This window comes from Aspergillus tanneri (assembly GCF_003426965.1).
Source record: "Aspergillus tanneri strain NIH1004 chromosome Unknown AapTan_6_pilon_pilon_pilon, whole genome shotgun sequence".
Lineage (NCBI taxonomy): Eukaryota > Fungi > Ascomycota > Eurotiomycetes > Eurotiales > Aspergillaceae > Aspergillus > Aspergillus tanneri.
Genome location: NW_022984633.1, coordinates 3,214,768 through 3,230,228, shown reverse-complemented (window position 1 = coordinate 3,230,228; position 15,461 = coordinate 3,214,768). Strand labels below are relative to the sequence as shown.

Here is a 15,461-nt window from a genome sequence, read left to right as displayed (position 1 = left end):
ATGAACAGTAATGATTCATGCTTGGAGCATTTAATAGTTAAGCCCACGCCGTTGCCAACTGAACGATTCATCAAAATCCGGGGCAATCTATGAGTCTCGTCGTTATTTTATCTTTCCCCATGCTCTTACTCTGTACCCTCTGGGCTTAAATTCCACTCCGTATATAATGCGTAAAAACTTAAAATTTTCCGTACAACTACCTGGTACATCAACCTTGCGTAAACCTAACATAATGTATTACCCTGAAAGGCAAAATACCAATATCAATAGAGTGAAAGAAGGGGGAGGACCACAAAAATAACAATAACATTTAGCTATAACTAACAGCAAGCATGTACAGTAAGTGAACAACGCATTGATCCTGATATCCTGCAGGCCCTTCTTTCTGCTTCAGGCAAAAGCAACTTATCACTACCAGCTCCCAAAGCAGTCCAACTTCATACCGTGAACTTGGCTCTCATGTAATAAACTGTAGGACAAACGGACTTTCGCTTATTTCACAAGTTGCACGTAGTTAGCAGGGAAGAGTCCTTTTTTTCCATGATATTCACCAAGCCACCAATCATCATCAGGAAATTCCTGCAAAGCATCGATTAGATGTTTTATATCTGATAAACCAAAGCGCCCGGAGTGAAGAAATGGGGGGAAAATGCACTAAGGCTACCATATCCAGTATATGAAGGAACAAAGACAGAATTGAACTTACAATTCCAGTAATTTCAGCGCCTTCTGGGAAGCTAAGCTCGTTATCTTCCGCAGCTTCATAGTCATATAGCGCCATTGCACTAGGCTGAAGGTTCGAGACCAAACCTGAAGGCAGAGGTGCAGCGGACGCAGCATGAAGATCTGGAGTATCTACCTGTGATTCATGAGAATACAACGTTGGGCGACCTTGTTGTTTATGCTCAGCAACCTCGACATAGTTGCTAGGGAAAAGACCCCTTTCACCACGCATATTGGAGCCTAACCACCAGTCTTTATCAACCATCTCAATATCCGTCACATATTCCCCTTCTCTTAGTTCAATCTCGTTATCTTCCGCCTTTTCGTAATCATATTGCACAAGGGCCTGAACGCCGCCTCCCTGGGAATGGGCCAGCGTTGTTGTTCTGTCTGTTGCCCGGGCTGTATCCTGCGGATCAACTTGAAGATCCGTCTCGCTCGGTGCAATCTGTCGAGGCCTATTAGATGAGATGTTAGGTGAAGATACATGTTCTTCGTCCGTCAAATCTGCGGCTCCTCGTCCAACTGGCATGGCAACACGGATGGGTGATGCTTCACGTGCTGGAGATGGAGGAGTTGGGGGGCGGGAGTTGTGGGGTTGACTCGAAATCCTTTCCACAACCTCTGGCTCATGGGCTTCACGGGTTTGCTGTTCCGCAGACCCTGTTGGTGAGAAGTGGGAAGGTACGGCATGTTGTGCATCTGTTGTATCTGGCCCATCAGTGGGACTATCTACCGAAGATCCGCGTGCAAGTGTATCCTGGATAGCAGTAATATTTTGCTGGGGGGTGCGGGTCTCCGTTCCTAGATTCTCGCCTGAAACCGAATGTGAAGCTTGGTGAGCAATATTGTTGTCGCTAAATTTCTCAGTATGTACTGTCTGGACAGGATCCCAATTTTTGCCGCTGCATGAGCCTTTCCACTCCGCATCGCCACTGTTCTCTTTATTGGACTCCAGGCTAGGAAATGATGAGACAAAGGAAGAGTCTTCTCCACGTTCCCTAGCTTTCTTTTCTGCCCAAAGTTGAGCAGGAGTTTTTCCTCGCTCATCTGCAAATGTTCTGCTTGCACTACCAACATGTGCTGATCCTGGTTTTGTTTTTGGCATGGAATCGTTGGGAACAGCAGGCTTCGTTCCAGCAAATGTTGAGTGGATTCCAAACTTGTTGGAAACCTTCGGTTTTGGCAAACTTGTAAGCCTTTCAGAATGTGTGGATGTCGAGGGATGTTCAGGATATTTTGTTTGTCCGGTAATCGGGGCGTTGGCTGGTATATTGGTCTTATCATTAGTTGCAGAGGAGTCATCGCCTGACTTTTGCGCTTTGGAGCGAATTGCAGCAATATCAACCTTCCCAACTGGTTCATATACGCCTTTTACAGGCCCAGGCCGGTCATCTTTAAATTCGCCAGCTTCAAGGGCTTGTCTCCTTATAGCAGCAATGTCCACTCTGCCCACAGGTCGATAGCCACCTTTAATAATATCACTACGGTCTTCCGTGGCATTCTCAGTGCTCCCGCCAACAATTGGTGATTTATCTGACCTGAGTTCATTAATATTCACCTTTGTTGGCTTATAAGCTGGTTGGACCTTTTCAAGTTGCGTTCTTGTAATTGGTGGCGCATCAGGACCCCAGCCATCGTCAAGGCTGTTCCGTCCTGATATGTCCCGTTGGAGCACTGGTGGTGCTTTATTTGAAACAATACCACCAGATCGAGACGGCGTAAAAACAGGCTTGTTGGAGGCTGGTGGCGGGGGAGCAGGAGAGGAAGACGGTTCACTATGTAGCGTGTATTTGGCACCCGAAGCATCGCTAACTTTCTGCACAATTCCTTCAGCCGTCAAATCTGCATCGGAGCGTGCAGTTATCTGAACATGGTAGCCCTATACATATAGGATCAAAACAATCAGAGAATTGATGTTTCCAAAATAGATATTTAAGATCAGCTTACATGCAAGAACTTTGAAACAGCAGACAGGTGGCTTGTGAAATACCCCTTTGTCCGTTCAGGTACTCCCTCTCCACACCATGCAATAAGCACATTTTTGGGCAGTCCCGTGTTTGGATCAGTCACTTTAGCAAAGGCAAACTGTACTTTGCCCTCGGAAAACTCATCAATAAGATCGGTTAATTCGCCCTCTTGTAAATAATGAATCAGCCTAAAATATATATATATTGGGGGAGGACTGGCTTCTTTTTATAGATTTAATTTTGTGTAGTGAATATAACTCAACACGTACCTCCAGTGCTCTGGACTTTTAAGATACTCTCTTTGTTACCCGCATCTTGCTGGAATGCACTAATAAGGGGCGTAGAGACAGAAAACACAGCCCATTGGCAGTATGTAGGGGAGCTCGCTAGGGAGCCAGTTAGTAAAGCTGAGTTAACCACTGTTTCATAGCTCTTTGATATAGATGCCCCATTGGACGACAAATTAAGAGTTGCCATGTCTGGTACTTTTCAACCAAGTGCGGAAGTTCACAACGTGTAACCTAAATCAAAGTGGTGATCTAAAATAACAAGAATAGAAGCTGGATACAGATAAATATCAGCATGTATAAGTAGAGATGTTTTGTACTTGTTCACATCTATTTAGAGAGGACAGATCCTCTGTGCACTTTGTCGTTCTTACCTATAGGCTATAGCAAAGCACGAATAGTTTTTTATATGCCAAAGTGGACGCAACGGAGTATGCTGATTGCGTTAGTTTTATCTATTAGGAAAAATAATCAACAAGAGGAATGCACTTACAAGTTCAAAAGGATAAAATCACGGCTGGTTAGTTGAACCACTTGTGGTACAACACGGAATCACGGAGCTTCCAAGGCCACCATCTAAACTAAACGATTCCTGGCACCTATGCCTGGTTTGTAAATAACTGTACATACATAGACGTTCTAACTATACAGAGCAAAATACAACGCACTGTATACGTTATGTTTCTAAAACAATATTTATATTTTACTATTTCTATATAAACCAGAATGATGAATATCGAGCAAGTGGAAATAGAGAATAACAAGCGCTTGGATATAGAACCTAGGTAACATGATTCCTGGAGTATTGTACTACGTATGGAGTAACATACAACCAAACACAATACTTTGTATTATTCAACATATCATAAAACTTTAAGATAAGTCTCTGGATCTGTCCATCTAATGTAGAGAGAGTGTGTATACTATATTACTTAGTAAATTAAATTCTATATCTTTTCTATACTTAGTTAATAACATATCTGGTTCTAAATTGCTGTTTTTAAGCAATAGAGTGTTGCACTTGGTTGGATGTTGCCCTCGGCTAGGAAAACCAAGTATCGAATACCTAAGGTATACCAAGTCCGTACCTTCGTATCTGCAATTACAATGATACATCTTCGCTGCCAAGCCATCCTTGGATGGTTTCAGGCTCAATGCTAACACCAACACGCCTCATCATAGCACAACACAGCACCAGTTTTTTTTTTTATATCCTTATTCGAGTGTACCCATTATGGCCTTAGAGAGTGACAAACTTGAGCATACATCCAACAGCCCTAATCCTCCCGGGTTAGGGGATCATATGGGTCAAATTCTTCCAAGGGACAGGCAACTGAAGACTCCTACGTACGACTACGCAGATGAGAAGTCAATGAGTCACACAGAAGCAAAGCTTTTTTATCAGCAACATCAGTTTGCTTCACGAAGCACCGATAGTGACTCCTCCCAGATATTCGCACCTACAACAAGCTACATCTCGACCCTGCAAGCAGAAGACAAAGCATATGACGTGCCAGCGCTAAAGAACAAAAACTGCAGCTGCCAGATGGTTCACGCTACTTCCAGTGATGCCCTACGACAATCTGCAATCAGTTTGGATGGAAATTCTCATCTTGATGAGTGCAACTCTTACATCTCTACTGAACAGCATCATACCACTACCACACATGGTACCCAACACGGGCCCAAGCCACATGCAATGCCCTTCAGCATGCTAGATCAGCACGTTTCCAAATCAAATAGTCTAAATTTTACTGAAGATGGTCTGGATACTGTCCAAGGTATGATGAATATCGCACCAAACAGTCTCACTGTTACATCGGAGTTGAATGTGATTTGTCACAGAGTGCGCGACTTGCTTGACCGTCGATATAAATATATTGAACTATCATTGCAGTCGTCCGGAGATAATCCAAAAGATTATCCTTCGTGGGAAATATATCCTCCGCCCCCAGAGCCAGCCTGGGAAAATGGCAAAGACACTGGCAAATTCAATGACCACATCCATACAAGTCACAAAAGGAGAAAAATGGGCGAAGAAATTGGGGAGGATTTTGACATGGGTGAATATCTGCCTCTACCTGAAGAATCAGCTTGGGTTTTCAAGTTGGATGAAAACAGTGTTTATCAAGTGTATGAAAGTGATATCGCTGCGGAACCTGTTGTTCGAATTCCCTCATTGAGGGATTTCTACATGGATCTCGATGCAATCATAGATGTATCGACGGATGGCCCTGCGAAGAGCTTTGCGTTCAAAAGACTTTCTTATCTGGAGGGGAAGTTCCAGCTATATACGTTGTTGAATGAATATCAGGAGATAGCCGATAGCAAGAAGGTTCCTCACAGAGACTTCTATAATGTCCGAAAAGTGGATACACATGTTCACCATTCAGCATGCATGAATCAAAAACATCTTTTGCGTTTCATCAAAAGCAAGATGAAAAAGTCTCCTGATGAAGTTGTCTTATTCAGGGATGGGAAGCATTTAACATTAAAAGAGGTTTTTGAAAGTATCAACTTAACTGCATATGATTTAAGTATTGACACTCTTGACATGCATGTATGTTGTGAGTATCTTAATCAACCCATGATTTGTCACTGATAGTTTCACAGGCGCATACAGACTCCTTTCATCGTTTTGACAAATTCAACCTCAAGTATAACCCTGTGGGTGAGTCTCGATTACGTGAGATATTTCTAAAGACCGACAATTATATCAAAGGGAGATATCTTGCAGAGATAACAAAAGAAGTTATCTCCGACTTGGAATCGAGCAAGTATCAAATGGTGGAATGGCGCATCTCGATTTATGGAAGATCTATCCAGGAATGGGACAAGCTTGCAGCTTGGGTTGTGGACAATAAGTTATTCTCTCCTAATGTCCGTTGGCTTGTCCAGATACCTCGATTGTATGACGTGTACAAATCAAGTGGTATGATGGAAAACTTTGAGCAGGTGATAAACAATGTTTTCCAGCCTTTATTTGAAGTGACAAAGGACCCAAGCAGTCACCCGAAACTACACATTTTCTTACAACGCGTTGTTGGTTTTGATAGTGTCGACGATGAGAGCAAGGCGGAGCGTCGGCTATATAGGAAATATCCTATTCCAAAGGAATGGAATACAAAACAAAACCCACCATATAGCTATTGGATCTATTTCATGTTTGCGAATGTCGCATCACTGAATATATGGCGAAAAAACCGTGGATTTAACACATTCGTCCTAAGACCACATTGCGGAGAGGCTGGTGATCCTGACCATCTAGCTGTTGGATTTCTTTGCTGTCACAGCATAAGCCACGGTATTCTACTCAGGAAAGTTCCTCTGCTGCAGTACCTGTATTATCTAAACCAAATCGGAATCGCCATGTCGCCACTCAGCAATAACGCTCTATTTTTGACATATGACAAAAATCCATGCGCGAATTTCTTCAGGCGGGGCCTAAATGTCTCATTATCAACTGATGACCCCTTACAATTTGCCTTTACCAAGGAGCCCCTAATAGAGGAATACTCTGTTGCTGCACAGATATACAAATTCAGCGCAGTGGATATGTGTGAACTTGCCAAGCATTCAGTTGAGCAAAGTGGGTTCGAGCTGTCTTTAAAACAAAGATGGCTTGGCTCAAACTGCTCTCTACCAGGGGTTGCAGGGAACAATGTCGCAAAGAGCAATGTACCAGACATTCGTGAAGAATTCAGGCATGAAACATTGCTTGGTGAATTGGCACTGTAAGCGTACCCTTATATAGAGAGGTGGCCCGTATTTGGTCACCGGATTTGGCATCAAACGAACCTCAGCGCTAACAGAGCAATAGCATCGAAAAGTATTCTTGCACGCAAACCACTGACAAGATAGCTGGCCTTGCAAAAGGTCAGTTGCAGCCCATTGCAAATGCATCATCGACTACAGACCATACCGATCAACCAAACTATGGTGGGCCAAAGGCATGCGCCTCTGCGACAGCGAATGCTTTGGAAGCTGGTGAACTTTCAGCCAGCACACAAGGTCCTTCCAGCTCGGAAGCTCAAGCTCCTTCCACTAGTACCAGCGTCCAACCACAGCCTAGTAATAATATTGGAGAAACAATCACCGCAGATTCCAACTCTGAATATTCCAGGGCTCAGTCGGGCGAACCGAGTTTGTCGGCGATTGGAACTAGTCCTATAGCAGTCGCTCTAGCACGGCCAGAGACTTTACCAGAACCAAGAATTTTTCCTGGTATCGTCCATGAAAGGGCGCAACGAGGTAATGTGTTGACATGGACGTCAAAAGATAATTTAAGGACAAGTGACAGCGGTACAGATTAGAAGGCCGTCCAACTTCATCATAGAATGTGGATAATAGCATATCCATGCCACTGGGTTCTATGTAAAGGAAGAATTGGGGTTGCACGGCGACTTGGGGAGAGTGACACTACTCGTGATAATCTATCTATATTTCCATCCATATCAAATGAAATACAATAAGAGCCGGGTTCACATCCAAGAAACACATATGCGCGCGAAGACCAGGGACAGACCAGCTCTCTGATAGGATATTCGATACAGGCTGCGTGTTGTAGAAGCGCATTAAGACTGCTGAGAGGGGCTAATATCAAGCACTATGGTTATGGACATCTTGTTCCCTATCTCAATTGCAGCCCTAAAATACATCTGCACAGCAAACAAAATCCGGCTATATATAATGTTGATATAGTGGACAAGACCATATGGTGCTAATGTCCAGCTGACGATGTACATGATAACTGCGGAGCCCTTTGACAAGCAGGTTAGCCGGTAGGTATCCAGTTACGATGCTCCAGTTTCTGCATGTTTATTCAACCTGCCCAACTACCCTTTCGTTCAAGCACGCCCCATTCCTCACAATTGCCATCCTTTTCAGGTATATATGGGTATTGTTTACCCCACTCACGTATGTACAAGTGTAATGCATGCCAGCGAATGCAGCTCTCTCTTCTCTCTTCTTGTCCTGTTTTAATGCCTTCTTTGGCAGTGACATATCCTTTGGCATCAGTTACTAGGTCATCTCGCCTAAGTTCCAGTATAGGAATACCTGAGACCCTGCTAAGCTCATGATCAAAATAACGAGCAACACAAGGATAGCCTAATGATAAGTAGTTGTATATTTGAGTAACAAATTCATCACAAGCCTCGAGATTAGCATTGTCCATGGCACGATCCAAACATTTTGTATTATCAACCCCTTTTAAATTCGCGTACGGGTTGCCAGAAGCATTGGTTCCTGGGGTTGTTGTTGATGCCTTCTCCGGACATACCAAGGTATCAAGTTGAATATCATTCATTGATGTCAACACAGCAGCAGGTGGACGCGGTTGCGCTGCCTGAGAATGTTTATCAACCTTGCAAGTTCCCATCCAAAGGCCACCATCTGTGTTGTTGTCAAAGTGCTGTAAAGCATACCAAAGACCGGACTGTGGAGAGTTGTGGGTAGGTCGTGCTAAATTACCACTTTCACATATTGTGGTTTCTGGGGACAAGCTTTGAGGGAAAATAAGATCAGCTCCAAGCATAGGCGGGCTTCTAGTTTCTCTTTCTTGTATCAAGTTGCAGCATCCTTCAACATTAGATGAATATTTATAACCAGTTGGACTTTGAGAGTCTAACAGAGCCGGCTGAGGAAAAGGGTGGTCTTTAATACAAGCCATAGAGCGGTCTCTCATCTGTCCTTCCCCACCATGCAAACGCATGCACCCTACTCCCCAAGGGAGGTCCATCGATGAACCAGAGTGTGGGTTAAGTATAGTTTCACGCTCAGGAAGAAATGGCTCATTATTACTAGAGCACTCCTCTTCTTCCAGATCAACAGAAAAGTGATCTACGGGTTCGTAGACCTGTTCATTTGGAAATGCGGCCAATGCCTGTTCTTTCAGCTGCTTTTCCGCTGGGCGTGCAGCAAGAGACAGCAGATATCCCGAAAATTCCTCATCACAGCTCTCCCGATGGATTCGTCCAAGCTTCGGTAATGTTATGAGTTCTTGTGGAGCTGCTAACGAAGGAGCTGGCAATTGCGGACTTCGCGGTTCTGCCACATCAGATGATTCGCTATTGCTTGATGGAATAGCGGGGAGGTCTGGAACTTGAAACGAACGTTTTTGGCTCGCGTAACGTCGTTGGAGACTAGAATATGAGAAAGGTGATTCATGGGCTTCATAAACACCAGTACAACTAGAGGAATCACTGGTTATACTGATATATTCACCGCTTTTAGACTGCGCGCCCGATAAACAGACGCGAGTGTTGTGTGGAGCTGGCCTACCACGGACTGAGCGTTTGCCGGTTTCCATGAGTTGGGGCACGAATTTTCTTGGATGTGGGAGAATATTTGCTCCAGCTGATATCTCTGATTGGTATTTAGAATGACCCTGCCAGGTCTGCTCCTCTGTCAAGTCTAATGGAGGTATTTGCCCGACACCTTGTCCTTCAGCAAGGTGATGATTTCGGGGGCCATACGTCTGTTTAATATGATGTTTCGTCTTCGCTGCATCACTGGTGACGCTCGGGGCTTTTGACATCTTATGCTTTGGTTCGGTGGCAAAGCCTCTACCACTTCGAATTGGCTCACAGTTCGAGGACTTTCTTTTTGATTCAGAGACCAAGCGATTTTGATCCTTCGGGGCAAGCATATTTCCCTTGGTGGGCTCCAGCTGCCAACTGTTTGAGCTGCGGAAGGATATCTCAATAGTCAGGCATGTTTCACCGAAATAGCATCAACTATATAGTTCTGATTATTTTGCTTGCTACTATTCCTTGACTATTTTCCGTCATTGCTCTGATCCTTGGCCTTGAGTCGGTTTCCAAAGAAAATGTGAATGAAAACTAAAAAAATGAATGGGGATAAAATAGTGGGAGACCAAACGGGATTTCCTTTTTTGAACACTAGCAGCAGGATCAATTAGAGTTGTATATCTAAATTCCAACCAGCAAATTCCACCACGGCTTATAGCTCAGCATCGATGGAAAAAGCTTGGCGTAGGGTCCTGGCCGAGCTTGTCCGTTTGTATTATTTACCTCTGCTAAGCTTTTTGTAATTTACACTTTCTTACCCACACTAAGTATATAAAGCTTCCGTCTTTTATTTTTTATAATAAACTGTCACGCTTATTATAAAAGGTTCTGAGATCTTCTAATATAGTGTCTAGTGTTTACCATTTGCTGAATAGTTAAACCTTTTTGTGACGGCCATGCAAAATAGTGATTAGAATTCAACTACAAGGTACCTATTTGAACGAAATTCTAAGTGTCAGGGAAAGAGAGATGAAAATCGATGGATATCCCCGCTCAGTGCCCTCATTATGCCGCCTGCTATTTCCAACCAGTCAAACACGCCAATCCAAGCCGATGATCCAAGGCGGTCAAAGGGCCATTTAAGTTTCTCCGAAATACCACCTTTCTACCAGTGTTTTCCCCCTTTTTTTTTTTTTTTTTTTTTTTGGATATGTTTAGCTGATGGCTGCGCCATTTCCTATAAAAATATATAATATACACCTAAGAAAACATACTCAGGTTATTACTATATAAAAACCTTGGCCAGCGCTTTTGTTGCTCATCTTTACACCACGAGGTTAAAGTAAGCGCTCGTATGAACTTGGATATTTATTATTATAATCTTTAAATTTATCCTGATTTGCTGGACAAGCAAACTTACCAAGAAAGGCAGTTAAGGAGAGATGGGGGTAAGGTATCCCCTTATCTGTCCTCCTTGTTGATTTTTAGCGCCTTGGTAATTAAAGCCCTGGGAGCTAATTAATACACACTGCTTTATTATTCTGCTGGTAGAATTAACTTCGTGTCGCGTGCTTAGCAGCTTAATTTTGTAGAATATTTAATATATCTTTAAATATAGAGCTGCCAGCACCCCTAAAAACACCTGGATGCCCTATAAAGCAAAAATGCTCTTAGATTACCAGCAAGTCTGCTAGGAGAAATTAATTAATTGCGCAGATTTTAAATAAAAAAAGGTTTTATTTAATATATTTTTAATAGGTTTAAAAACACCTAAACTTTGCCTACTAATAAATATTAATATTAATAACCTATATAATTTTTATTCACGCTATTTTTTTCTACTAATTTTTAGTTTATAATAGCAGTAAATACTAATTAATACACTAAATTAAAAAGTGCATGTATAGTATATAATAATAATAAATACTATTAGTAAAATATAAATACTACAGAGATTAAGGTTTTTATTAGGATTCTTATATATATAGGTATATATCAAAGTCCTGCTATTAAATATTACTAGCAAGGTAAAAAGGATAATCTGGGACCTGTCCACTGTGTTTGTTAATATATAATATTAAAGCAATTCTAGTAAATTAAGTGCTATTTTTATATTTTATTTTTTTTAAATCCTATAAATCCTGCTCTAGTTTTTAAAATAATTTAATAAAAGCATGTTTAATCTAAAACTTTTTAGTTAAATCTAGTAGTATAAAATTAAGCTATTTACTAGTTAATTTTATATAATATATTATTAGTACTATACACTATTATTTATTATTATTTTTAATAAGCTTATAGTACACTATTTTGGCCGGTCCTATTATATATATAAAATACCAAACAAGCTAATATTACAAGGATATAAATTATATAGACTGACTAATTAAATCTATATTTAGTAGTTTGTATAGTCTAGCAGATAAGTATTATTAAGGTTAAAAAAATAAAAAATCTAATAATAACTAGCTTAATAGTTTTTTATACAATTTAACTTCCTACAAAGCCTAGATAATTTATAATTTATATAGATAACTACTTTACTAGTATCCTACTATTTAATAAGCTATAAAAGCTTAGTTATAGCACTTGCAGTATAACAAGACTTTATAATAATAAAAAAAAAAAAATAGCCTAAGCTTTTTTAGTAGCTAAATAAATTTAAAACAAACCTTCCCTGGGATATAATATATATAGTTAAAGTTAATAAGGTTTTATATTTTAAATAGCAAGATATTAGTCTTGTTAATATACTATTAACTGTTTATATAATTAATAAAGCAATTAATATAATTATATATAAAAAATAATAGCCTGCTAAGTTAAATACTAATACTACTATTATACACAAGATTTTTAGGGATTAGCTAGTTAAAAATCTTGTAATTCTATATATTATTAATAATTATAATTATTATATAAATGGCCTTAATATTACTAATTAATATTAAAATAATTATAAAATTTACCATGCTACTTTTCACACCTGGTTTTTATTATTTTACTAGCTTGTTAATACCAGCATTGTTAATGTATATTAAATTTAATATGTATAAAAATAGGCTAATTTATAACTAATAAAAAAATAAAGTTCTATAAATATTTATATAATTAGTTATTAATATTTAGCTATATCTATTACTAAAATAAACCTTTAATAAAATATTAACACCACTGGAGGAGTATATAGTTTAATAGGGAATAAAATATTTAAACTATATATAGTATTACTACTTTTATATAAAAAAATTTAGCAAGCCAGGTTTTTAAGATATACTTAAATTAATTAATTTAATATAATAATTATTTTAGTATAAAAAATATAATATACTATTTTATAGGCCTGGCTCTATATACTAGAAAAAGTACTATAATTAATTTTAATCTAACTAATTAGCTTGCAGTATATTTTTTATATTAATAATATTAAAAAGTTAATTTAACTATTATAATAAATTTAAATAATTAGTAAATAATTTAAAAATTTTGATATTATTTAGTATAGGCGCCGGGGCGGTGTGGTGGTCAGTGCCAAGGTGCTAAAAATTAACAAGGAGGACAGACAAGGGGATAGTGAATATTAGTGATATGTTTAGTATAATGTACTCCACGGCCGTCGTCCGCTCTGTTTTGCATATAAAAATAGCACATTCTAACCACTATATTTTCAACAACATCCTATCTATATTATTAGATTTATATTTAATTGCAGTAAAATTTGGTTTCAAGAAGTGCTGGTTATTTTTTCTAGAAAACTTTCAGCTTTAAAATACATTAATACATCCACACCCGGTAACAAATATTTTCTATAATAAAAAGAACCAGCCTAGATAAACACTTATGGTTATAATATATGGCTATATTATTCTTCTATTAATTTTCAGGTTCCCTGGATTTGTTGTTCTTGAGATATTAAGGTTCTAAAAGTGCTATTTTATATGCAACACGAAGCGGACTACTCGACCAGGCTTGGCAATTTTAGCCCTAACTTATGCTTAAATATAGTAAAAGTTTTATATGCTATAAATAACTATAAAAACTATATATTTTATAAGTATTATAAAACTTTTACTATATTTAAGCACAAGTTAGGGCTAAAATACAAATCTTACCCAAAATCACTGTACTCAAATCGATAATGTTCGGATTCATCATTGCCAAGCCTGGACTCGACTGTATGGACGAGTCGGCCGAGGAGTACGTTATTATTCCTGTTTTCTTATGTAATAATAATATATAAAGACTAAATAGATTAAATTGCTCTCGCTTTATTATTATAAAAAATTGTGTTTAAGGATTTGCTTTTATACTTATATTTTAATCACCATTTTAGATAATTAGACCTGCATTCAGGTCCGGATTAGACTTGCTTTAAAATTAATACGGTAGTTAGTTATGTAGCGAATTAATTTCTATAAAATTGTATAAAAATAATAATATTTTATAATTTATAAATCATTACCTTTTTCTTCAATAGTTTTACTAATATTTTATAATAATTAATATTTAACATATCCTACTCTTGTTTCTAATACAGCTCCCGCAGCTTTTAACGTATAATAAGTATATTAAAACTAATAAAGTAGGTATATTAAATAATCGTTTTATTTTTAAATAATTTTTAATAAATATTTTATATATTGTTGGAAATAGGAGCCGAATATATCAGGCACCAATTACTACTGCAAAATCGCAGAACCATGGAAAAACTGAGTCATAATTTATGAGTTACTGAAAACTGTTGAGAATCTCGGGGAAGAAGCTATGTCGTGAGGTGCTAGGATAGCGGTGACTGGATAGTATATTAAAACTATCGGTGTGATCTAGTATCGCATGGTGAGTATATTCTTCTATCTAGGAGAGAGAGCATAGATAAACGCTTCTTTATGTCTACGTGTCCTTTAGCCCCTTAGCCCCTTGCGTGTGATATGTCAGATGGCTTTAGGACTAGGATACATAAAGGTGCCTTAGGTATCCTGGTTTTTAACACTTCTCCTTAGACTAGTCCTGCGGGACATAGTTCATATGTCCCTATTTATTATAGTTATTTTTCCACCTTTTTTATTATCTCCCCCTGTTTACTAATCCTATCTTTCTGTGATGTTGCATTGGTGTCTGTGATTTATTTATACTTGTTAACCCGGGGAATAAGTTTATTATTAGCTAATATAAAACTTTTTATATAAGCTATATTAGGTACACATCTTTACTATTAAAGTTAAAATCGGAATCTGGGTCTAATTAAGATAGTTTAGGAACTAAACTAGATTTTTTTTTTTAAAGCTAGATTATAAGTTTATACTATATATATATATATATTTTTATTTTTTCTAGTAGTACTTTTAAAGTTTTGTATATAGCTTTTTAAGTTTGGAGTAATCCAGATACTTATTCTATAGGTGTTTATTGTTATATATAATATAACAAGGTTCTTTATTTCTTTTAGCAGCTTGATATAATTGCTTTCTTGGCTTGTAGTTAAAGCTTTTACTAGAGGTGCTATGTTGCTAACAAGAATCCTTATTATATTTTTAATTATATGTGTCTTGGTGTCTTAAATAACTATAATTATAATTATAATTATATTATTAGCTATAAAATCCCTTTTAACCTTTCTAGTAGTTTTAAGCTAGGTATATATCCTTGACTTTTGTACTTTTTAATTTATCCTTTTTTTTCTAGTATTTTAAGGGCGTTGTTAATATCTTTTTTAAAGACTTTTTAGGTATTAAGTATATCTTATACAGCTTTATATTTTTTTAAGAGTAATACAAGAAGTTAATTAAATATTATTTTTTTATTTAAAATTTTTTATATATATAGTAACTTTATAATTTTTATATTATTTTACAAAGTTAGTTGTATGCGTCCTGAATAAAATTATTATCTAGTTTATAATAGCTATAAAACTTAGCTAGTATTTTTTATATAATACTAGATTATAATAATTACTATTTCTTCTCTAAGGCCTTAAACTACTGTCTTGCAGTATTATATTAGTCTAGGAGGTTATATTTATTATTAAGAACGAGTTATTAAATAAAAACAATAATAGCTTTATTTATATATTAGTCTGGTTATTTAGGATCTATAATAATTTACTAAAGCTTTTTACTATCCACCGCTTTTTTAAAAATATTAAACTATTAATTTATATTATTTTTTAATAGTTTCAGAACTATTTTTCGGATATTATTTAGGTTCACGCTATTGGATATTGTTTAAAGGGG

General features: G+C 37.7%; 3 protein-coding genes across 3 annotated transcripts; 1 reads left to right on the top strand and 2 right to left on the bottom strand.

Moving 5' to 3' along the window:
• Nucleotides 1–654: 654 nt before the first annotated feature.
• On the bottom strand, nt 655–3,170 carry ATNIH1004_009084 (putative actin binding protein; the record flags this gene model as incomplete). Its single annotated transcript, XM_033573684.1, has 4 exons — nt 655–660; nt 707–2,605; nt 2,674–2,861; nt 2,963–3,170. 4 exons carry the CDS (start codon nt 3,168–3,170, stop codon nt 655–657), a joined length of 2,301 nt encoding a protein of 766 aa, XP_033424236.1.
• A 1,044-nt stretch (nt 3,171–4,214) lies between these two features.
• AMD1 (AMP deaminase) lies at nt 4,215–7,293 on the top strand (the record flags this gene model as incomplete). The annotated part of the gene is made up of 4 exons (XM_033573683.1): nt 4,215–5,540; nt 5,594–6,569; nt 6,627–6,714; nt 6,801–7,293. The coding sequence occupies 4 exons, from the start codon at nt 4,215–4,217 to the stop codon at nt 7,291–7,293; spliced, it is 2,883 nt and encodes a 960-aa protein (XP_033424235.1).
• A 509-nt stretch (nt 7,294–7,802) lies between these two features.
• Nucleotides 7,803–9,518, bottom strand: ATNIH1004_009082 (uncharacterized protein; the record flags this gene model as incomplete). The annotated part of the gene is made up of 1 exon (XM_033573682.1): nt 7,803–9,518. The coding sequence occupies one exon, from the start codon at nt 9,516–9,518 to the stop codon at nt 7,803–7,805; it is 1,716 nt and encodes a 571-aa protein (XP_033424234.1).
• Nucleotides 9,519–15,461: the final 5,943 nt, after the last annotated feature.